This window comes from Onychomys torridus, chromosome 15 (genome assembly GCF_903995425.1).
Source record: "Onychomys torridus chromosome 15, mOncTor1.1, whole genome shotgun sequence".
NCBI classification, from domain to species: domain Eukaryota; kingdom Metazoa; phylum Chordata; class Mammalia; order Rodentia; family Cricetidae; genus Onychomys; species Onychomys torridus.
In genome coordinates, this window is record NC_050457.1 from 59,911,345 (window position 1) to 59,938,089 (window position 26,745).

The 26,745-nt window shown below is 35.9% G+C and overlaps 1 protein-coding gene across 2 annotated transcripts in view; it reads left to right on the forward strand.

The window, feature by feature from the left end:
- Positions 1-26,745, forward strand: part of Cdh12 (cadherin 12) — a 684,197-nt gene that overhangs the window by 360,080 nt on the left and 297,372 nt on the right. For both annotated transcript variants that reach the window (XM_036206975.1, XM_036206976.1), the window contains one exon: positions 14,792-15,204. In XM_036206975.1, coding sequence (XP_036062868.1) covers positions 14,974-15,204 — 231 coding nt within the window. In that variant the 5' untranslated portion in view covers positions 14,792-14,973. The remainder of the gene's footprint in view (positions 1-14,791; positions 15,205-26,745) is intronic.

Sequence of the window (26,745 nt, forward strand, 5' to 3'; positions counted from 1 at the left end):
TCTTTAATCCTCGAATGCCACAGGTGATGTGGAAATGATGTAGTGGCATCTGCACACACAGTGACTTACCTCACAGGTGGTTACCTCTGAGCTTAGACAATCTGAATCACTTTTACAAGTCTTAAGCCTGCTTGCCCTTTGCTCTGGAGGGAGACTTTATCACCATTTCTCAGAACTGAAAGCTACCTACTTCAGTCCTATGATAAAACCTTTCTCTGTACTGAATCCACCAGGTTTAAATGAATCCCCAGGGGTGCCTTGATCCTGGAGGAGATGGGAATGGAGGGGAGGGGCTGGAGGTAGGTGGGGATGGGGGCGGGAGGGGGGAGGACAGGGGAACCCATGGCTGATGTATAAAATTTAAAACACATAATAATAAAGAAAAAAAAAACCTTTCTTTGTCTCCTCTAATCATAGAATACTTTGGAGCCAAAGTATAGTCAGTGCATTGTTTGTGTGACAAGAAGCCATACAGGAGATGCAAGGAAAATTGTCTTCCCTTGGTTTCCAACACCATAGAGGGTAATTGGAATTAATGCTATCAGTGGGCTATTTCTCTTTCAAATATTACAAGGGTTTTTTTAAATCAAAGGCTTGATTCAATACATTTTTATTTATTGCTTGATAAAATTTATATATTTCACTGGAACTTTACATTTCCAAATCAAAACATTATTGTATAAAAAGAGGTGGTTAATTTAAACTTTACATTTAGTGGATTATCACTATGTAAAAGACTTTCATGTTCATTTCATAGTTGTTCAAAAGATAATGATGCATGTTCCTAATCTCCTACAAATTCTTTAAAAGCCACAATGTGACATGGGACTTATTATTACATAGAAATCATCTATAGTATCATCATTTCTCTCTCCTCACCTCTCCCTTTCTCTTTCTCCCCCTCTCCCTCCTCCTCTCCTCTTTCTCCCCCCACTCTGGGTTTGTCTGTGTAGCCCTGGCTGTCCTGGAACTTCCTCTGTAGTGCAAGCTGGCCTCAAACTCACAGAGATCTATGTGTGCCACCACCACCTTATTTGTAGTATCTCAAGATTCCATTTCAATAGCTATCAAATCTCTGTGAGTGTTTTTAGTAAACTGTGGGCCAATCTCGCGTGATTATTGTACTCCTTGGTACTTACCTCAGTTAGACACCAGCGTTACAAATGTGAATGGACACTGTGACTCATGTCATTGCCAATAATATCACTGCAAATAGTTCTTGCCAGTTGGTTTGGTATTTTAAGGTTAGTTCCTCGTCTTTTCTTTCCATACTTCTTTAGAACTAAACTTAGTCAAATAGATGTTTTATTACAATCCACTCTCTGTATGTTTCCTTTGATGACTATCATAAAATCTGATTGGGATAATATATTATTCTTAAATTGCTGAAATTATCCTTTTCAGGATATCACCTGTGCCATGTTGTTTATGTTTTTGACATTTTTTGAAGACCTATCCCTGTTGCTATGTAGGTATCTAGTTCACTATTGAATTGATTATAATTCTGACTTTATTTTGTATTTTCATTGCTCTCATCATGCACACCTACATCCCTCTTGGCCTTTGATGCATCTCAGAACTATGACAGGTATCTGCATCTACCTCTCCTGTGGATTCTGTGGGAGACCAAGCCTTAGTGCAGACCTGGGTTTTAACAAAATCTGGCACATTTGATGTTTTTTTTTTTCTTTTTCTCTCCCCTTTCCTGTCTTATATTTATGAACAAGTATACTATTTATCATGTATCAAGACCTTTAGTACAATTTTTAACCTATGTCATGGATCAACAGGCAAAACCTCTTGTGCAAAGGATAGAAAGAGGGAGCTGAGTACACTCAATTGTCCTCTGACCTGCCACACACACTGTGCCACATACACACACTGTGCCACACACACACACACACACACACACACACACACACACACACACACTGTGATACATACACATACTGTAACACACAAACTGTGACACACACACATTGTGTCACACACACACATACACACTGACTGTGTAACACACACACACACTGTGCCACAAATACACAATGTACTTCACACACACACACACACACACACACACACACACACACACACTGTGCCACCCACACACACTCATACACACACTCACTAATACTTAAATCTAGACTGTAAATATATTATACAACTTTTACAAAAGTAATTAGACTTTCTACATTATTATTTCACATGACAGAGATATTTTACACTGAAAATGGAGAAATGTATGGCAATTCATAAACTTGAGTTGAAATAGTATTTTAGTGCATAGAATCCTCCTGCTACAGCCCTTGCAATGGCTAATTTTGCCATCTTGGCACTTAGATTTTACTTGCAGAAAACCAGAGGCCTAGGGAAAATGAGTTCTTTCAAGAATCTAAACAAATGTAAATGTTCAGAAGAAAAAGAAAGCAAGGTTAAAATGACCAAACAGCAACAAAAGCTTCTTTAATTTCATCTTAAATCCTATTGTCTGAGTATGAAACACTTCCCTGTTACGTTCATAATATGCTAACCTTGGCCTTGCATGTCTATTAATATTTGTACAGGATTCTCTTCTTTACTAGCAGTGGGAGCTATTGTGATGAGACCAGTGACACGCGAGCACAATAAGGTATTATTACCGTTGTTGGACAAAAGTATGCCCACAAATCTCAAAAGAACCTTTTTCTTCAAGAGCATGGTGAACTCTCGATATTTTTTGTTGGTTTTGCTTGTCTCTCTTTTTCTTTAGCTGGAGGCAGTAGAGGAATGAAATTTCAGAATTTGGGGGATACAGGTGATATCTTCATGCTAGCTTTCATTCAGGAGATTCAAGTTATAAAGAACAGTGTCCAGTGACTTTAACTTTCCATAATGAATAACTAGTAACATGAAGTTTAGAAAAAAAACCTTTACTTTAGAAATTAGAGAATATTGACACAAATGTCTTCATACTATTTCATTTCATTCCATATACTGATTAAGGACATGTAGTTGGAAAAGTCTTCAGTCTGCTTAAGAACTAAAGCCAAAACTGTTTATCACTCTTTGTAGCCAAATACATTCCAAACATAAATGACCTTTTTCAAAGGATAAAAGTAGCAAATGGGCATAAGATGTTGAATCATTTAAGAAAACAATGATAAATTTACTATTAAAACCAATTCCCTGCTGACTTATTCCATCTATTATACACACACATATAACAACCTGGATATACTCTTCACAGTATAGAAGAACAACACTATTTTAGCCTAAGATGCTTGTAGTATTTAGGAAGAAATTATGCATATGTGTATATGAATTCACGCCAACATACATATATAGATGTAAGTATATGCTGCATATATGCCTGATATATAAAAAGCATGTACATGTATATATACATGTGCATGTTTGTGTGTAGATAAATAGATGATAGATATAGATATAGATGATAAATAGGTGGATGATGCATATAGATAGAGAGATAATAAATAGGTAGATGAGAGATAGAAATATATACATAGATATAGATAAATTGATGATAGATGATAGACAGACAGTTAGATAGATAAATAGATACACATTCTTACACTGAAGGGTTGAGTGAGTTACTTATCTGCCTATGAAAACACATTGATATCACCCAATCTTCGTGAATATGACATTATCTGGAGATAAGATTTTCATAGACAAAATCAAAATAAAATGGAGTATCAAGATTGGTTCTATTCCAAACAGTGTGGGTATTTTGTTTTAAACAAAAGTCAGAACAAACTCAGCAGGGAGATGTTGCTGTTTTTTAGAGAGAAGTGGAGCCATAGAATGCATGAGGCCTTGAGAAACTGGAGAAAGCCATGGAACTGACTCTTTGTAATTGCTTACAGAAGAAATTAGTACTGGCAACATCTTTATTTCATATTCTAGTCACCAGGAGTATGAGACAATACATTTCTGTTGTTTTAACTAATGAGTTTCTCAACCTTTCATGTGGAAGTGCTAACAAATTAGTATATACCCCACTGCTAATTGCAAATTACAATAGCAGCTAGTCACATTGAAAAAAAAAAAAAATAAGGGCCTTAGGTGGTATTGGGGACATAAGCCTGTGATGCAAGCAATTGCTGTGACGAATCTGGGTAATTTCTGTGAGCTCAAGGCTAGCCAGATTTACGGAGAGAATCACAGGCAAGAGGGCCTTACACAGTAAGATCGTGTCTCAAAATAAACACACAACGGGCACCCAACCAATGTTTCCATTGAAGCTCATTGCTTTAATATTTTTTTAAATTTATTTAAGTGTAAATGATACATATCCACCTTTTGTTATACCCAGTGCAGTATAGGTGTGACAGCTATTTACTAGGGGAGTTTTATAACAGATTGTTTCACTGTTCACTATTTAATGCTTTAGATTTGCTATCAAATTTTCTCCTAACTTTCCATTATGAATTCAACACAAATGCAGCCTCATTAGGGAGTGCTGGTCAATTGATTGAGCTTCGACAACTGCTACTCTTACAAGTGCACGATTGATTGTACTTCCAATTCACACCGGTGCAAAGAGCAGTATCTTGACAAATTCATGTCTTTTGTCAAAAACCTGAGTTGAAACATAGATGTGGCTTCCTTTAATTATGGAGTATCATTACTTCATACAGTTCTATGTCATTGATGTTTACATTTAAAAACATTCACTCTATGGTAACATTCTATGAGCTAAATAGGAAATACAATTTTCTGCATATAGTGGAGAAATAGACACACTACGCAAAGCCTGTCTCTTAAAAAATAAAATATTCAATTGAGAACAATTTTGAAAGCATGGATTTCATGAGAAGATATATTCATCTGAAAAGCAGTCCAGCACTTGGATTTTATTAGCTGTTTAGTAAAGCAATAAATGATTAACTGCATAAGAAGTGGTAAAGATCCTCCTGGCAATAGAGAGGGAATACAATGCAATTTATGAAATTAAATAGAGGCTTAGCATCTGTCCAAGTCAATATTCATTTACTTGCTCACAGCAGTGAGAGGGTGGTTTATTTATCATCAGAGGAAAGCTGTGTGGAAGAGCATCTGCACAGGTGTGAAATTCATTTCTCCCATCTTTGTTTTGGGCTTTTCACTCTAAGAATGAAAGCTATATGCATCATCCTTTAGAGTTCAAAGATAACAAATATTTCAACTGCTTGCACAATATCACAACTCCTTGGGGAGAGAGAAAGAGGAAGGAAGAAGAAAAAGAGTAACAAATAAATAAATAAAAATGTGAATAAATGAGATTGATTGTTGGATCTTCTTCCAGGAGACAGGATGCCTCAAGTTCAGAGCTTAGAAGCTATCCTAGATGTATGGCTTTCTGTTTTCCTTATGCTATCACCCATTTGCTGTCATTTTATATGGAAGAAGGAGCAGGCATCTATATTCATTTGTCAAGAGGGCAAAGATCCTGTGTAACTCACAATGGGATCATTTCTGCAGAGTCCCTGATGATGTAGGTGCCTCTCAGTGTCTATTCCTCACTTTACATTGTTTCCTGCTGTGCACCAAAGGGCATGAGCAAAGGACATTATATGTCATCTCCTGAGGAACTTCTTTCCATCTCTCTCTCTCTCTCTCTCTCTCTCTCTCTCTCTCTCTCTCTCTCTCTCTCCTCCCCTGTGTGTGTGTGAGTGTGTGTGTGTGTGTGTGTGTGTGTGTGTGTGTGTGAAGGGAGGGAGGGAGGAAGAAAGACAGCAAGAATATGTCAAACTGTCTTCTAGTCTAATAAACCCACATTAACAATAACAACTTTTATCTCTTAATCAAGGAAGAAATATAAGCATTTCACAACATAAGGAATCATTTATAATTTCTCTTTACCCTGTAGAATATGAAAAACAAAGGGCAATATCATGCAGATATTTTAAAGTCAACAGTGTAACATGGTAACTTATTATTTGAATATGTATATTTTTCATAAATTTGTAATAAGTTCTCAATGGCAAGGCCCAGAGAAGTCAGTGACAGGATGCCAGTAAAACTGAGTAGAGGCTAATATAATCACTTCCAGGATTAACATTTGAAATTTAATTTGGCACATCAAGAGTTCACCCTAGAGAAAATTCAAATTGTAAGACAAAGGGTGTTGTGAATCTTGTATAGTCTCTAAACTGTCTGGAATCATTAAAGAGGGAATATTCGGTGATTACTCAGGGATTTCTCCTCCTTAGAAACTTTTCTTCCTTTCTGCCACTGTCTAATACTCTCAAATTATCATCTGATGTCTGTATCTAGTCCTGAATATATCTCTCACCATCCTTCCAGGAAATCACATGAAAGAATACTCTGCACTAGAGTTTGATATTTAGGTGATTTCTTTCAAGAACTGATTAAGAAATATAGTATTTAAAGAGACAAAAATATTTCTTGTTTTCTAGAAATCCCAGCAATAGTTTTGTATCTCAAAACTGTTAGTGGAGATATTTATGTCATTTATTAAGGTAAGCTTGTAGCCCTATAGGAGCTACCTGTAGCCTGAAACAGTTTAAATCAGGTCATGCTGAAAAGTCTCTTCTTACATGTAGACTTTTCTTACTGTCTTGATCATGTTGCTATAACTGTACTTTAATCTAAGCTTATACTTGTATGGTTCCTAGTAGGTCTCTTAGTGCCTGTTATCTGACTTCTTGTCATAATGTGTCAAATTTTCATGCTGGACCATTGTTCTTTATTTTCCTGCTGCTGAATTTGAGTTCAATTTCAAATCCTAAATTCACCCAGGCAGTGTACCATATGTAGATTCTGCACCTTTGAGACAAGGAATTAGTCAATGATTACCTATACTAAAGTTTGTATGTATTATAAAACATGTCTACTATGACTCAAATTCTTTATTTCCTGTTCTTTCTCCATTACTTCTTCTACATAGTGTCAGGCAGAATATAGATTGTTTCCTTGTGTTTCTCAGTGGGTTGATTGGTTTAGATGAACTCTCACCTATTCATCAGTAAGTTAACTTAAAATGTTTCTAAAATGTCATCTGTCCAGTCACACTCAAGAAAAGTCTTCAACATTTAAGTAATTACTTGCTAAATGAAATTTGTTTGAAATCAACTTTTTCTTGAATATTTGCATTAGTTGCCCAATAATCTTACAATGGACAGGTATTGATGTATAATATTATAGTCCCTTAAACATGATCAAATAATACAATGATGATATGACTCAATTTTATTCTCATAATGTATTTATTTATTTATTTACTTATTTATTTATTTGTCTTTTGCTTCCCGAGAAGTGGCAATATGCCCCATGTTGAATTTCACATTTTTCCTCAATATGTTTTCTTTTTTGTTCATAAGGAAAAACAGTAGCAGTGATTTTCATTTCAGTAGAACCTCAGGCACTTGGCATTGTTTTGCTTCCTGAACAACTGAAAGGAAGCTAGGTGCAGTGGCCTTCATGACTTACAGTCATGACATCATCAGTGTGCTCAAACATCTTAGTTTTACTTATAAGAGGCAACAGATGTGGACTTACTGTCTGTTACAGTTGGTGTCCACGGATGTGACAGGTACCTGAATAAAATAAGCGGAAACATTCACTTTGACTCACAGTTGTTGTTTGCTTTTTATTTTTAATTTTAAACAGGGATTAAATTGTTCTATATTGTTCACTAGAAGTGCTCTATGTGGGCTAAAATGCCAAGAAATTCATTCCTCTAGGGAAAAAGAAAACAACAAAAACAAAAACAAAAAACAAAAAAACAGGTGATTTTACACCTGTTTCTTAGAGTACAGTTGGGAGGAGTTTTGTTTTCTTTCACATAGGAATGAATCGCCTATAAATGTAACTTGGACTACAAATTGTGTTTTGTTTCCAGTAACTTTTTAAGTCTCACTCAGGTTCAGATTTTTCAGGTAAGTATGAAGCTGCTAGGTAGTGGCTGAACATTTTTTTTTTCTTTTTCTTTTTTATTATTAAGAAATTTTCTATTCATTTTACATACCAACCACAGATCCCCCTTTCCTCCTTCCTCCAGCCCCCAGCACTCTTCCCCAACCCATCCTCCATTCCATTCCCTCCTCCCCTCCAAGGCAATGTCTCTCAGAGGAGTCAGCACAGCCTGCTACATTCAGTTGAGGCAGGTCCAAGCCCCTCCCACTACACCAGGGCTATGTAAGTTGTCCCAGGCACTGGGCTCCACAAAGCCTGCTCATGCACCAAAGACGGATCCTGATCCCAGGTGGCAGAACAAGCTAAACAACTAACTGTCTCACCTATGCAGAGAGCCTAGTGAGGTCCCATGGAGGCTTCACGGCTATTGGTCCGCAGTTTATGAGTCCCCACTAGTTTGGTTTGGTTGTCTCTGTCGGTTTCCCTATTATGATCTTGATGCCCTTTGCTCCTAGAAAAGTGAACAGGTGGAGGAGTCGTGATAAAGTCATTGCAGAAATTAATGTAATTCCAGTTAAAGGAACTGTAATTCACTCACGGGTTTAAATGTTCCAACCCCTTATGGAATGGGGGAGCAGAACATTTCCCTTCATAGAGCTTGTGACATAGGATGAAGGCTGTCTGCCAAAGCAAGCTTCTTCCTTGCATCATCTTTTATTCTAGCCTGTAGCAATTTTCTCTGGGTACAGGCCAGGCAACTCCAATAGGTATGCTTTACTACAATTCTACACAATTTAGTCCTATCAAACTGAAGTAAAAGTTCACTACCTCCACTATCCACTTCTGTTCTTAAAACAGAAGAGTTACAGTTTTGACACTGCAAAGATCTTCCTAGAGTTTCCTTCTAGGGTGGGTTAAACCTAGCCCAATAGAGTTCTGTGTATTCTTAGATGTTTAATTTAACCCAAGTGAAAATTTAATGTGCACATGTAGGGAAAACTTTCTATAAATATACAAGTTAAAAATTTCAAACAATATTTTCTATCAGTTACACTCTTGAATTATTTGATTTTCCTAGAATCCTCATGAGTCTATTGCTTCTATTTATATCTGAAAAAAAGATGGTCCAGAGGACACAATTTACAACATTAAATCACATTTTTATATTTTATTTTAATGGAAAATATCATGAAAGGAAACTAATTTTATGGTTGACATCTTAATAATTTCAGGATTGTAACAGTTTTCATGCCAGGTTTTGACAAGGGGAAAATTATAGCTCCATTTCTGTTATTTTTAATAAATCCCACTTCCAGTTGCTACTTTAAGTTAACGAGGCATTTATCCCAAGAAGAGGTAAAGAAAATTATTTCTTATTTTTAATTTTAAGTTTCTGAAAAATACTTCCATAGAATATTTATTTAACATAGACGACATGTTAGTAATATTTGTATTCTTCATCTTTGAATAATCACCTAATGATGAACAGTATTAAAGTGCTACAAATAACCTACAATTGTGGTTCAAACCTATCTTAACAAATTCTACCTTAGGGGGAAAGTATTTTCCAGTGTAATTTATAGGAAGTCAGTCCTTTATCAAGAAAGTGCAATGTTGGTGTCTCTCTGGACTCTGGAGACACAGTTAGAGAAAGTGTTTTTGTCAGTGTGTGTTTCATACACTGCCTCCACTGTTCTGATATATGATGTCTGCTTTTCAGCTCCTGCTTCTGCTAAAAGGGATGTTTGCCTCCCTAGACCACACTAGACCTCAGAATCTTAAAGCCACTCTGGCTCTACCCAAGATTAAGAACAATAGACAAGCATACATTTTTAAAGAGTTCATGTGAGCTATGGCACATGGGATAAAGCATACCTTTGGCAAAACCCTTTATAAAAATTATATCTCCTTTAAGGTTCCATAAGACTCTTGACAGCTCAGAATAGGCCTGCTATTACTTTTATCAAGATACCTTTGGTCATGGGGCAAGTATACTCATGTTAATGGTGTGATAGCTTTGCCTTATGTTAGGTTATGTTTTGTACCGCCAGAAGTTGTTTCCAATTCTTCAAAGAACAAAACAAAACAAAGACAACCCCCCCCCCCGAAAAAGACAAAAACAGACTCCCTCCATATCCTTGCATTCTTTGCTGTGATGTAGTGCTTTAAAAGCTCCATGTTAGACAATTGTGACCAGAGACTGCAATCTGCTGGGACTGTCATCAGATACTGAAAAGATAGGTTCCTCTGCCACCGGAAGCTGTGCCAATTAAAAAAAATCAGATGGAGATTATGATCATAAGGCAGCGAGATGAGCTTAGAATATACTCATACACACGTTCTAAATGAATGAAGCTTAAAACAACTGCATATACCTGTTAACAGCTCTTCAGACAGAAGAAACTTGTGTGCTATGTTTCTAGAGTGCAAAGACCACTTGACAGTTAACTAGCATGAAGTGGTGGCATGATTTCTTTTAAGGCCTAACACAAATGTGTCTTCCTCCCAAGGATGTCTTTCTATTAATTATTTAATTAACCTATTTATTTATTTTTAATGATTCCAAGTCTGGAGGTCATCCTTAAGTTCTTCAGCTGTCAGGGAGATCAGGCAGCCTGTGAACTCACATCTCTGACCCCAGAACTGCATTCCCATTTCAGGTGAGCTGCCAAGAAGCCAGGCACTGCTGGAAGTGACCTTCCTTTCTCTGTGCCACACTTACTCCCTGGCTTAGCACTCCTTTGACACCTTGCTGGGCTGATTAGCTGAGCTGTTAGGAGACCTTTGAGAATTGGTGGCCATTTTCCAATCATGGGAGTGCACCACTACTGTCAAATAGTGATTATTTTTCTGCTACTTCCTAGAATTAAGCATACTCCTCACATCCCAAGGGTGAAAGGGAACCTGAGATCTCTTTCCTTCAAGGTGTGTATATTAATCTGATGGCTGGAATGTCTCTGTTTCATAGGAAAGCAAAGACAGCCCATGAAAACTGAAGGTGTGCAATACTGAAATCCCTGTTCAATTCTGTGGAAATAATTTGGTTAGGCTTTTAAGCAAATACTGTTTGTTTTGCTAGGAGTTTAAGCTCTATGTTATTTAAACAGCATTCTCATTAATTAAGAATTAAGCAACACATTTAAGGGTGTGAAACCTAGGGTTCCTCTTCCTCAATAAATCATGCTTATGAACCTCTCTTTGATCCTGGGTACAGTTTTAACTCTGCATTACACCATTTCTTCCATGATATGTGTGTACTACCAACTATTTGCAGGCATTTAGTAAGAAGCACTGTGTAAAACAGTATGTTTTCAAAGGTTAGCAATAATCTCCCAATAAGTAATTTATCCAAACTTAGTGGACGCTTTCCAGAACCAATAATATTGTATCTGGATACTAAGACCTATAATCTCATGACCTCAATTTCCATATATTCCCAAAGACAATGAAAAATAGGCTTGTTTATATTCAAGCCAAATGCATGAGATGTCTGACATTCTCTCCATAGTGCCCATGAAGCATCTTTTAATTTTTAGATTTAGAGAGAAAAATTAGAAGCTGAGAGACAAATGATAGATACAGACAGAGTTTATATTCAGTTTTTATTCACAGTTCATTCTGGGCTGAGGGAATCGTGGTTTAAATGAGGACAGGAACTTTGAAGGCCAGAGAGTTTGTAGTATATAACATTCACACCCACGTGGGGACTGGAGAGTTTGCTAAAACTTTAGATTTCATTCCTTTGGTAGAAATAAAGTGGATGCTTTAAAGTACTTTCTTTGTTTTGTGAAAGTTTTTCATGTAGCTCACCTTGGGCTTGAATCCCCTATGCAACTTTGAATGATGCTGAACTCCTGATCCCCCTGCCTCTACCTACCATGCATGGGAATTAGGTGTGGGCCACATGGAAGTCCCTTCAAGATCTGGAGGATAAACATACTGCTTTTCACAAAGAGAAGGAAACAAGTGTCTCGTTTCTACAATATTTCTTCCTTAGCTAAGGTACATAGGATCACTATTAGAATGCTGGAGATTTGGGAGAAAATTGAGAAAACAGATATAACTTCTACTTCAGTGCTTCTTGTCTTCGAATAGTATGCCTGAAAGATTGAGCAGAGTTGATCATATGAATGTTCCTTTGATAGAAGTAGAATTAAAAATAAAGTGTTTGAATTCAAGGTTGTTGTGGTCAATATGGGCTGTTAACTTCATAATTGAGAACTGTAATGTGACATGAGGTAAACTCTGCATTCTGAAAAAAGTTATAGTCAAGTAGCAGATTTATTGAAAGATGTAAGATTGTGTGTTGGTCTGTCAACCTTTACATTATCACTAGCAAAGATTGTCTAAAAGGTAAACCAACTAGTAAATATTCAGACAAGCACCGCCATCTAAGTTTCACTGTTTGAGAATTTCATTATACATATGATGTGTTTTGATCAAATCTATCCCCATTCCTTCCCTTCAATTCCAATCCCTCCCCTTATCACTCCTAAACTTCCCCTCTAAATTTTCTTGTGCCCCCCCCCTCTCTCTCCCTCTCCCTCTCTCTCCCTCCCCCTCTCCCCTCTCCCTCTCCCTGTCTCTCCCTCCCCCCACTCTCTCTCTGAGTCCACTTTGTGCTGCCTATATGAGCACAGGTGTAATACTCATCACCTGGAACACAAGTAGTCTCCCAGTGGCTGTCTTTCTAATGAAAACTGATTTTCCTTCCCAATGTACTCATCAGTAGTCAGAATCCCCTCATTGAGAGGTGAAATTTTATAGCATTCTACTTTAAGATTAGACAATGTAATCTGATGTATATAACTAGATACAAACATACTGAGGGAAAGAGAGGGTGGTGTGCAAAAATTTGCAAAGAACAAAGCAAATTATTATGACAGGTGTATCTGATAAGAACTTAAAGGAACAAGAGAGAGTTGGGCCTAAGATGAACAGCACTGACCTTTTCTTTGGATCTAGCTCATTTGAATCAAATGTTTAGCATTCTTTTTCTGCTTTCTAGGGCAAAAATTGCAAACATGTTGGCCTATGAAATAACTTTCAGCTTAGTAAATTCAATTTGAAAATGTTTGGGAGAAATATGCCTATTAGGATTTGTGCAAATGTTCTCTGAGCTTCTAATGGTGATCATAGATATGATGTAGGTCATGCTAGATATTTGACTTTGGATGTTAAGAACAAAATCATTATGTAGAAGTCACATTTTCTGATTAACCTTTTTTAAGTAGTACCATCAACAGCAAAACTTATACAATTAAAGTCACCGACACTGTGGCTTATGTAGATGTTATAGCTCACAACATTCTAATTTCTTAGTAATTCTAAACTGCCAAATAATAGCACATAATATAAAACTCCCTCTCTTGTATACAATATACTGCTTTTATTTAGAATAGTGTAAATTGTACACCAATAAGACACGACACTTCACTATATAGGCATACACACACACACATACTCACATATATATATTATTATATTAAAACACATATTATATTTCTTTATTTTTCTTTACTTTCATACAATGTGTGTGTGTGTGTGTGTGTGTGTGTGTGTGTGTGTGTGTGCTGTATGTACGCACATGTAAAAATCCTAGGACATACAATTTCATCTACATTTTCTGTGTAGGGAGCCCCAGAAATGTGCCTGCCTACATCCCTCCTTTTTCCTTATGCTGAGGTTACAGGACAGAGATGCCACAATAGCTTCTCTGAAGGTTTTAATGGTATAGATACAGGTCCTCCTTCTTGAGCAGTGGACATTTTACTTTACTGAACATTTCCTATCCTTTGAAATGCTCATTATGAGAAAAAGTGTATCAAGCACCTTTCATTTATACACATAGTAGACCTTTAACAGGACACAATTTCTTTCTCTTCTAGCATACCATATATTGAATAAATTCTCATGCATTGTTTTTGCTGTACTTTGTAAAAAATCTCTTAATGTTTGATCTTCTATTGGTCATTTGTAGCCTACCAATTCCTGCAGCCCCAAGGTCCTGCAGCAGCTTAGACCCAAGTAAACATACAGAGGATTATATTAATTAAAACTGCTTAACCATTACCTCAAGCTTACTATTGACTAGCTTTTACACTTAAACTCAGGCTATTTCTGTTAATCTATGTGTTTTCACTATTCTGTGGCTTTACCTGTGTGCCATTACATGCTACTCCCTGGATGGCAGGCTGGTATCTCCTGACTCTGCCTTCCCCTTCCCAGAATTCTCCTTGTCTGCTTATCCTGCCTATATTCCTGCCTAGCTACTGGACAATCAGTGTTTTATTAAAACAGTCTACAAAAGCATTATCCCACAGCAGTCATTTCCATTGTAATGAGATCTTTCTTTTTTATTTCATCATCTTTAAGCTCAATGGTATAATCTTTTCAATTTTCTAACTTCAAGAGGATTATTAAAAATTATTTCTTGTCTTTTTATTGTCTGAAGTGTTTGTTCTCAACCTTGGTCTATTTAACTCTGACCAGAACATCTTGTGAGCAGTTGGAGACCCATTTCATTGGGATGGGAGAGGATGTGCCATTGTCTATTAAATAGTAGAATGAAGAGTTGAGGTGCTTAAAAGGCACCGGAGAGTTGTACAGAAACACTCAAGCATGATGAACTAAAAATGTTACTCTAACTCAATAATTCACTCATACAATATTAATTTGTTTCCTCTTTAGGGTGATCATTAAGTAGAAATGTATATTTCTTTTGTCAATAATATATACTTTGCTTCATTGTAATTGATAATATTTTAGTATGTATAAAACTTGAGGTAATTAATCTAAACTAACAGATTGAAGAGGATGAGCCACTCATCAATTAATCATGTTTTGTTCAACAATAGTAGATGTAATGATAGTTTCTATGAAAGTCACAATGAAGTTTTATGAACTTGATGTATGTTTATCTACTTTATAGGTCTCTTTAGATGGAATGTAATAAAGCAGAGGCCTCCAGAGCATCAATGTGTGAATTCCTATTTCTTCACTAAAACGAAAAGCTCATTGGTCACAGCCACAGACATCTCAACCCTGGATCCCACAACTCTACATTAAGTACTGGAGTATTTATTACTCTACTGTGGCAGAAAGCCTTTGCCAATGCTTACAAGGAACTCTTTATGTCTACTTCTCTGGATCCTGTTTGATGGAGGTCTCCTAACACCACTTCAGCCTCAGCCACAACAGACTTTAGCCACACAACCAAAAGAAAATGTTATCCACCTTCAGGGGAGACAATCCCATTTCCAACGGGTTAAACGTGGCTGGGTATGGAATCAATTTTTTGTGCTGGAAGAATACATGGGCTCCGAACCTCAATATGTGGGAAAGGTAATGCTGCATTTCTTTTTACAACAATTTGATAGGATAATGTGGGGGATATGAATTGTGTATTATGGATGGATGTTTTGCACAAGAATTGAACAAACCAGTGACTAGACCACTGTAATTAAAACTTTGTTCCTCTATCTGAGTCTGGCCTCCATAAACCTTGCAATATCCCTTTCCTTCTCTTTGCTATTTTTCTAGATCATCTATTATTTTGATAAAAATGGTGTATATTTTGTTTCCATTTTTGATGATAAGAATTTTAAATGCTTAAATTACATTAAAAGTATACAGATAGTTCAATACTGCTGACAGGCAGTCTGTAATTGTCCATTTCCAGATTCAAGGACAAATGGTCAAGCATAATATCATAAGTTGATAGTCTTTCCTTTTGTGATGTGTCCCTGCTCCTTTCCCTTTAAAATGTGACATACTACATAGAGTTTATTTCTAATATGTTTGTTTTGTGTTGTTCATGTTTCAGCTGTTGTTGAAGTTTTCTCCAGTCCTGCTTGGGCCCACAGCCCCTCAGATCCAAGTAAACACACAGAGACTTATATTACTTTTAAACTGTATGGCCATGGCAGGTTTCTTGCTATCTAATTCCTATATCCTAAATTAACCCATTTCTATTAATTTATAAGTTTCCATGTGGCTTGTGGCTTACTGGTACTTTACATCTTATGTAAGTAAGTACTTATTTACTTCTTATGGCAGTGGTGGCCAGCAGTGTCTCCTGACGCAGCCTTCCTCCTCCCAGAATTCTCTACTCTGCTTGTCCCACCTACACTTCCTGCCTGGCTACCAGCCAATCAGCATTTTATTTATCAACCAGTCAGAGCAACACATTCACAGCATACAAACATATCTACAGCATTCAGTAACAGTTCTCTTCAATGTATCTATCTATCTACCTATTGATTAATTGGTTAATTGTATGGGTACACCTTTCTGAGTACAAATGACATATAGTGTGTGTATGAGGTCAAAGGAAGAGTTGGGTGAGTCTACTGTCTCTGTCCACCCTGTAGGTTCTAAGAAAAAAAGTTCAGGTCACCATGCTTGCCAACAAACCAATTAAGCCAACTCTCTTTGGCTGGCACAACACTTATTTTTTTAAACCATTTTTTTTTAAAAATGCAGTTACAATTTTATTAGAGTTTAAAAGAAAGACACCCTAAGGCAGACTTGGTAAATATCAGTAGCTGTATAGATGCATAGAAGAGAAGAATGGAGAAGAAACTAAAAATAATAATTAATTAGTTAATTAATTAACAAAACAAACAAAAATAAAGTAGCATGTCTTTTGAGCTGCTGACATGGTTGTCTGTCACATGGCAACAGTCACATGATGAGAAGGGGGATCCAGTAAAAAGTGAGGAAGCCTGAGGTATGAGAGCCAGCATACTTAAGTTCTTGTCAGCACTGGCAAGAAGAGGCTAAAAATGACAAAGGATAATTAGTCTAACCTTCTAAGGAAAGTGGTAAAACCCAGCCCAAACTCAGATTGACTTATGGAGATTATGCATGTCTTATGGTGAGTGTACCTTTCTTCCTACTGATGTTCTCTGTTCCTGAAGGATAATTGGTATTGCTTTACTCAAATGGTTGTACAGAAAAACTGGAATATTAGGTCTTCACCTAGGCTGGAGATTCTTTCTCTTGGCCACCATATTTCCTTCAATAGACCATGATTAAATCTCTAACATCTGGCTAGCACTGTACACTAATTTTTACCACTTTATTTTTTTAATCCAATTACATTTTTGAAGAAGTAATCATGTAGGAGTTTGGAGAATCTACACTGTAGTTTTACTTTAGAAGTCTAGCAACTGCATGAATAATTTGCTTATTTTTTGTTTGTTACATTTTGACCCATTTCAGAATATATAGAATGTATTTTTTAATAAAAATACAACAACAAAAAAACTATTCCCTCTCTGAAAGTAATTACTTTACTTTGATGATGTGAATTCTTTATTTTTTAAAATAATAGCTACTAAATATAGTTTCATTAGTTCCCCAACTCTCCATATTGCCTCCACTTCTCAAATTTTTGATCTTTTTTCTTTGATTATTATTACTACACACACAGAGACACATACACACACATATGCACCCACATATATAAATATATTAATATATTACTGCAACATGTTGATAGAAAGACATAAACTTATTTTAAAGTAGATCTACAAGCAGAAATTACATGAATAGCAATAAAATAACTTGGAACTAAGTGTGTAAATGATCATATTTGATCATTATATATCATAAGCATTCTGAAGTCCCATAAACTGAGTAGAACATAAAAGACAGACAAAACAGGAAGAAAGACATTGAATCCCAAAAGGTCACAATCAGAACAGGTTACTCTCAGTGCTTACAACAACGCAGTAATGACAAGAAAACTCTCAGACACTTTGGAGGATGTATCTATAAAATACGTAAGTCAGTGTGGGTAGTGCACAAAGCTTATGCTTATATGATCCCTCAATCTTATCATTTAAGCCAAACAGTTAATATAAATATTTTAGGTTATGATTATTTCATGTAGATTTTTTTACGCTTGTGTTATTTATTTATTTATTTACTGATTTATTTGATAGAATTAGAAATTCAGGGTAATGAGAGGTGAATATGGCTTTCAATCTCTGCTCCACAGACATCCATTATTTGAGCTCTGCTTCTGCTATGACACCTGAAATTTCTTACCAAAAGATCAAAGAGGCCATCATATTCTTCATTTTTTGACTGAGACAGATGCATAGACTTCAGTTACAAGAACTGGAGGTGATAAAAGTAAAAATTAGTAGAAAATTTTGTGAATTTTTTTTTTCATTTTCCTTGGTAGAGTATCATTCCATTCCCAATCAATAAAAATGAAATTTTTCTAGGGGTTGGGTTTTGAAAAATATTGCTTGAGATTTTAGAATTCCATCTTTGGAATTTTAATTACAGTATAGAAATCATCCAGTTGATGGATAAATTACTTATAAATTGGATTAATGGGGATTATGTCTAATTTCTAATCTATTGCATCTAAATATCATCATTTACATACATATGTGACTTCACATTGTAATAGGGGCTAAGAATACATGGTACTCATACCAAGATTCATTTGTAATGTAATGAAACATCAGTTGCCAAGATTTCTTTTTCTTTTCTTTTTTTTTTTTTATAGGAAAACTAATTAAAGTTTAATTAACTCTATGTTGTTGCTTCTGGATTTGGGAATAGAATTATGACAGCAGAGATTAATTCAAGACATTGTATGCATATGTGTAAACAGACATAAAATATTCACATTTTTTCTCTTTCTAGAAAAGGCTTTGAAACTGCTTTTAGAAAGGTTAATTAGCATAAACAATACAGGATTCAGGAATAAGAAATGTGGAAAGTTGAAAAATATCAAATACAGTGGTCTGCTGGCTGCTTCTACAAGCCTCAGATCTGAGATTCTGTTTCTCTTTAAAAACAACATAAAAGAAAAGCATAATCATCAGATTTCTTCTATTGAAAACCACTTTGGGGGGAGATATTGAGTTTAATATAGTTTTACCCTAAAATGGCTTCACACTATAGAGTCAAGTGAATTTCCAGCATGGCTTACATGCCATAAATATTGGTGTTGACAACTTTAGAAGATACTGAGTTTGGCACCTATTTAAGAGAAGTCATATTATGATATTGCTTATGACTAATATTAGCTTATTTTTATTCAACTAAGATGGTCAAGTATCCAATAGTAATGGCAGTCCTTTCCTTAAAAATAACATTTTTTTTTTCTGGAGCTGAGGTCCAAACCCAGGGCCTTGTGCTTGCTAGGCAAGCGCTCTACCACCGAGCTAAATCCCCAACCCCCAAAAGTAACTTTTTAATTTAGTAAAATACCCAGGATACGTAAATGATTATTTTCTGTAATATAATATAGATATCTGTTTTAACTGCAAAATATGTTTTAGGACATTATCAGTTAAAGCACAAGCAACAAGAAAGGAAAATAATAATGAGAGCTTTGAATATATGCACATTAACACATAATTACCTGGATTTGAACTGTAAAAGTAACTGCACGCCTATAAAACTGTTTTGACATAGACTGGGCATATATTCTCCAAGAAAATACTCACCATTAATCTCACAGAAATTATTGATTTGTCATTTTAACAATTGCGATGGACTGCAGCTGACAATATTTCTTCAATTTGCATTTTCTAAAATAAATATATAAAATTGAATAGCACATAGACTCTGCTTTCAGATGAATCTTTTTTTTCAACCTATTTTTAATGCAGAATGCATTATAACCTGAGACAGCACTAAGTCTTTGGGTTAAATGGAAATATGAAGGTCCCCAGGTTGCAATTATAATAGGTAAAATTTATTAAATGCTTCCTTTGGGCACTGTTTTAATTGTTTTCCGTAGACAAACTTGCATAACCTTCAAAATAGAAATATGAAGGATTTTTATTAGAATCTGTATTTTAAACACAAAAAAACCAAGATACTAAAAATCAGGCAATATTCTAAAGCTCGTGTTTTAATTCACATCATCATGTTTTACTGTACAAGAAAGTATTTTTTCTCAAGTGACTAAATTTTAATAATTTTTTGTAAGTAATTCAATAGACACATTCTTAGCGATCATGTTGACACAGGAAAGGATACGATTCTATGCAGAACATTGAGAAATTCAAGATAGGAATCACAGATACGAAAAAAACCTGAGATGTTTTCTCTTGCAAATGTAGAATGCAATGTGTCTTTATAAACCTTGAGCTTTCAAAGACCACTTTGACCTTAGGGAGCCATATTTAGTACACCCTGGAAGGAAAATCCAATTTTTTAAAGTATGGAATTGCAGAAATATAAAAATGTTCAAGTTTGATGCACAGATGATCAGTATTGTTCTCAAAAGCATTATGTTTAGAGGATTGGCACAGATTGAATTTCATGTAAACTGAACACTTAATGAAGTTGTGCATGTACCTATTAGGACACAGTTATCTTCCATACAAGAATAGACATGTTAGCCTTTTCCCCAGAAGGCTGGGTAAAATACTTTGGTAAAATGAACATTTTCCCATGACTGACAACAAATGTTGATGAGGCTATAGAGAAAAGTGAATTCTTCTTCACTATCGGGAGTATTGCAAATGGATGAAGTCAGTGCAGCTATCAGTGAGAATTCCCCAAAAGCAAAAAGTAGAACTATCATATTACCCAGCTATAACACTCCTTGGCACATGCCATCAAAGATCCAATACCATACTGCAGAGACACTTTTAAGCCATATTAATTGCCACTTAATTTGTAATAGGTTCCATTGAAAGGACCTTCAACTGATGAATGGATAGTGAAAACATGGTATAGATTCACAATGGAATTATATTCAGATGTAACAAAAATTGAAACTTTTATAATATTATACAGGGTGAGGTGACCCAGACCCAGGCATAAACAAAACATGGCATGTTCTTTCTAACTTGTCCTTCATAGGTCTAACTCTGTAGATGGAAGTGTGTATAACCTGGAGTAACCGCAAAATACGGGCAAGTAAAAAGCAAGTATGTGGGTTGGGGGTGGGGGCAGAAGGATCTCCAGAGAGGAGGATTAGTAGGTCACACATTCTGTGAATGAAGAAAGGGCAGAAACAACAGGAGACAAGACATTAAAAGCAGAGAAAGAATAACACAAAAGAAGAGGGGGGATAAATTAAGATTTTGAAAAAGCAATAGGGGAACCTCTCATGTTTATTAAAATAGTTATATTGCATATATAATTATATGAGCATACACATATAAACATAATTAATAGAATTATGAAACATAGAGTCTAGTGCTCTTTCCAAGAGCCATGTTTTATAACTCTATTAAAATATGTCCCTGTGTATGCACATATAATTAGTTATTATAGTATCAGAAGATACCAAGTGAGGAAAACATTCAATAGTTCTACCAAGATATAAAACCTATGGACCACAGCAATGACCACAAGATATCTGCAGTGGTGCACTCAAGAAACTTTTGCCTTGAGTAAAACCAACATATGTTTCATTGGTGTTAAGACTCTCTCAATGGGAGGGAATTCATGGCCAGTACTTTAAATCTAGCCAACTAACAATTTACAGCTGGAAAGTTCATGAACTTTAAAGAATAACCTACTATTCCCACTTTCCTAAACTATTATTTTTTCTTATTAAATTTCACTACCCACATTCAAATCCCATATCCTTGTATCTAAAGATAAATGCGGCTTTCACTTCTATTCAGAGAAGTTTCTTTTTGCAGCAGGTGGATACTATTTCAGAAGTTCACAACTGATGAAAATGTGGAGAACAACTGACTGCCTTTTGTCCAACCCCAATGGATTCATCTACAATGCAATCATCACACCCAAGGCTCAGGGAGCATAACAAAACTAAAGATAGAAAGATGGTAAGAGCTAGAGACTCAGGACATCTGCTTTGAGATAGCATCTTTTACAAAGAACAGGGAGGCTTTGTTTACGAAATCTCTCAACATTGTTGTCTGAAAAATAAAACCTGAAAAATAACAACACCAATAGGCATGTAAACATGAACAGGAGAAATCTCACAAAGTCCCACCCATAAATGAAGAGCTAAGGAACTCATTGGCTGCTGAGAAAGGTAGAATTGGTCTTCAACAGACTAATTATCCAATTCCAGACTGTCTGCCTTAAAACACACAGATGGACAACAAATTTTTGTAGTTGAGCAGCTGTGGATCTCTGTGAAAATTTCCTTCTACTTTAAAAAAAAAAAAAAGGTTCTATGATAATTCTATGATAAGATAGGAGAGACGAACTAATCTATGGTTATAAAGATATAAACTTAGTCCACAGCCCAGAAGCACAAACTTTCTGCATAGCTATCTTACTGGATAAGTGTAGCTTATCTCTCTCTATAGAGAATGGAGGGCGTCATAGAAAACCACAATGTGGCAATGCAGAACCCAACACACTGTCCATAGCCCGGACCTGACAGACACAATTCCATCACAGTTCTTGCATCTTTGGTTGGGGAACATCACAGAAGAAGAGGGAGTAGAAAGAACGTAAGAGCAGAATATCCAGAAATATGTCATGGCACAGTCTCTCCTAGGAAGGGCTGCATAAACAAGACTGGAATGATGACAATATTGACGGACAGTTACTGAGGAAGGGGGAACATTTCACTTATTCTTACCTCTAAACAGAGAACTGTAGACAACTCAGAACTGCTGGGCAAAGAGGAATTAGCCTCTTCCAAGAACGAGCCCCCTTATAAATTGGTCATTACAGAGCCATCATCCCTCAAACCATGTACACACAGACAACAATAAAAATGTTTTTACACCCACACATATGTATGTTTGTATATAACAATCATAATAAAAATGACACTATCAATTTGGAGGGGTATCATAGGAGGAAGAATTGTAGGGAGAGTACCTGGGATGGGCCAGTAAGGAAAAAAAGGATAGAGGAAAGTGATATAATTGCATTATAATTAAAATATATTTAAAAAAAAAAACATATACTCAGAACTAAGGGTTAATGCTACTAAAGTGTATTCATATTACTAAAAATAATGTTTAAATACTCCTGCAAATGTCAATAATATATGTATTTGCAAGTTATATCTATTTAAAATTTCATTATTGTTTATTTAAAATATAACTCAGAGGTCATTTAGGGGAGTGATAGTATTAAATTCTGTCCTAGTATCTATGGCATATACAGTCATAGTCATTTTTTTTGTGGTTGATAATGCTAATGATGAATTCATGATACTGTTGAAACTGGACAATTTCAGAGAAAAAATATATAGAAACATTGAGCTCTTAATGGGCCATCTACATCATACCCTGTACCACAAACCATTGGAATTATTGAAGAAGAAGAGACAGAAAGATTGTAAGAGCAAAAGAAGTGGACATTTGCAGAAAAACTGTATTTACTTGATGTGACAGGGTTATTGTAATTAGAAACACACAGCAACTATAACTGAATGAATCAGACTTTCACAAGATCAAACTAGTTCAAAATTCTAGGTATGGTTAGGAAAGATGATTATGAATTCTACCTCTAACTGAGAAACTATTTGTAGTTGGTGATTCCTGGGGGAGTCAGAGCAAGTTTTGGTCAGGAATGTAGCCCCTCAAAGGCTTATGCTCCACCACACTGCCCTAAACCCAAGCACTTATGAGCTGCATTAAATGAACTCGCAAGTATGAGAAAGAAAGAGTGAAAAGTTGTGGCATATAAGAGAGGATTTGGAAAGTAAAATATGGGGATGGAGTTGATCAAAATACATTAAACATATGTATGAAATTGTCAGTTAATTTTCCATGTCTCAAGTTATACAATAACTTGCTATCTGGTAGGTAAATATATAAATCATAAGCTGTTGTCAACAATAGAGTAAATATTCATAAATGAAATAGGGCTTCGTTCCAAATCTTCAGAGTTGGTGAATATGCATTTTACCTATAAAGACCAACAAGAGTCCTACCCAGTTCTTTTAATCCATTGAATATTCAAGCATCATTGTGTCTGCTCTATTAATATGCCCTCAGTCCAGAATGACTTATAAAAGCAAAAACAAAAACAAACATCAACTACAAAAACTGTGTTGCTTTAAAACATTCTGGTTCAGCCCCTAACTTGTCTTAACTATTAAATATCATTGTCAGCTAAGTACCCAAAGAAACCCAGAATTTATTTTAACCCACAGATTCTGGGATTTTCAGCTCATTGTAGGTGGCAAGGAATGGCAGAGAACTCTGGTCACATTGAAGATCAGACAAAGTTCATGAAGTCAGGAGTTTTTACCTGGGCCTGATTAAAGAGAACATAGACCCAACATTGGTGATTTGGTATGATCCTCAAAGTTCCACCCCTACAGACATACTTTCATCATCCATGTTCCACCATGAAAAGCTCCATAGCCTACCCAAACTGTACCAAGCATAGAACAAGATTTCAAACTATAATTTATTGGGAGATATTTCAAAATCATACAAGAAACAAACAAACAAATATAAAGAAACGGGAGCTTGTTGTGTGGAAATAAAAAACAGCCCAAAGAGAACTATGTTCTTCTAGCTGAGTTGGTTCCATGCCATTATTTTTGTCAGATAAGATCACATATGTTAACACTAAATCAACATGCTCCAAACTGCTGGAATACTAGAGATGAAGTAGAAGACTTTTGACTTTCTGCCAGATTTATTTCACATCCCATTCACAGATAAACAATTAATTTAAGTCTAGAATACATGGTACACTTTACTCTCTATATCCAATCAGCAAAACATTATCTATGTAATAGGCTACTGTTGTGTCTAATAAAGGAACATGATCAGAATTCCTATAAACTTTATAGTCATAAGGAACTTGGGATTTAAAACATTCCCATGACAAGATAATAGGATTATTCTGTTTGCTTTGCAAACAAGAAGCAAACTGCTAACTTAGTTATTTTCCCACAGTACCAAAAAATGCATTTTCTATATAAATAGCTTATGCCAGTTACCAGGGGATATGATAATAGTTCTAGCAATGAAATCACATCTGGTACAGTTGCTACAATTGGAGTCACCACCTGGTTAAGTTTATGATAATCCATTGTCATTATCCAAAATCCATCTGTCTTCTCCACAGGCCAAATAGGAAATTTGAATGAGAATCTAAGGTTCTCTAGCCCCATGTCTTTTGAGTCCTTTTTTGGTAGCATTAATCATTGTAAGCCCTGTAAGAATTCAGTATTATTTTTGGTTTAGTGTTTTCTGGGGAGAAGCCATACTGATGAATTGTACTTGACCTTTCTCACCTTATTAGCATTTGCTCTATGGATGAGAGAAGCCATTTGGAGAGTCTATCAACACTGAGCATATCTGTTTCAATTATAAATTCTGGGGCTAGAAAAAATGATTACAGTAGGAAGGGGTGGAGAGAATTAGGCACAGCCATGGAACAGACTGGAGTTGAACTCCATTTATTAATTAAGCTCCATGAGTTCTGCTCCCCCTAGAGAACTAAGTAGCAACTGGGCTCTTTTATAATTAGGGTCCTTCATAGCCAGAGTCTATTGCCAAAATGTCTGATTGTTATGTTTTTCTGGTATATAGTAATACTACTACAGGACTACAGATTACTATGCAGAGATCTGGGAAAGACTAATCATGTATGTATGTATGTATGTATGTATGTATGTATGTATGTATGTATGTATGTATGTGTGTGTGTGTGTGTGTGTATGTGTGTGTGTGTGTGTGTGTGTGTGTGTGTGTGTGTGTGTGTGTGTGTGTGTGTGTGTGTGTGTGTGTGTGTGTGTAAAAGGTGGTTCTTTCCTTTTTGGTCCCAGCCATCATTTCATTCAAGAGACTTTGAGATTAAAGTGGCCCAAAGTACAAGAATTGAATGAGGTTGGTGGCTGTCCATTTTAAGCCTTTTCTTCACTTTGCATACATTTTTCTTGGCTATACTGATCAAATAAGACATCAGTGACAATCTATTCTTTTTCTATTGGTAAATTTTAATATGTGCATTATACGTTTGTTTCTTCTGTCTTGTTCCTAGGAGGATGATGATCACCTAGACAATGCCTAAGGTCTGAAGCCCATAATATCCCCATTGCTCTTTTCATCAGTAACCTTTATGGTGACAATTTAAAACTTCTTTTGACTTTTCTGCAGTTGATAAGTTTCTTTTGCTTCCCTAGCTTCTCTTATTTCTCTAACTTCTTAGCTTTTGCTACAGCTTCTTTTTTTATTTTTTGTTTGTTTGTTTGTTTGTTTTTCAAGATAAGGTTTTGCTGTGTAGCTTTGCGCCTGTCCTGGAACTCACTTGGTAGCCCAGGTTGGCCTCAAACTCACAGAGAACCACCTGCCTCTGCCTCCCAAGTGCTGGGATTAAAGGTGTACGCCACCACTGCCCAGCTGCTACAGCTTCTTTGGCTTCTGCTTTTGCCCTGGTGACCTCAGTCTTTTATTATCATAAGTAAAAGGAAAACAGAAAGAAAAGGGGAAATCACCCAATACAAAAATTTCTCATGATTCCAAAGGTTATTCTTAGAAAATCATCAATATATTCTTCATCATCTTTTATTAAACACAGGAACTATACCAGACTTAACACCAAAGCAAGCATAGTCTATTTTTATTATTAATGATTATGCAATCTTTTGTGCACTTGACCCAAAGGCTGACAATGTGCAATTTCACAAAAAAATGGCAAAAATAAGAACAGTGGTCAATGTACCAGGCAGTCATTTCCTTATCACACAGCCTGTTCCAAACTCAAGACCCTGGTAGCTGCCTAAGTTCCTCCTCAGCCCTCTGCAGACACTAAGCCCCATGACTGGTGGGCCACAATGACCTCAGACAAGAAATCTGTCCCTGCAAGTCAGCAACTTCTGTTCTTCTCTATAAAACAATTCCAAGGAAGACCTAATCTAATTTAGAGAGCTTCTTTGAAAGGAAGTGCACCTTTCTTGGCAGCTCTTTTCAATCTAGGAACCCAATAAAGCTTGTA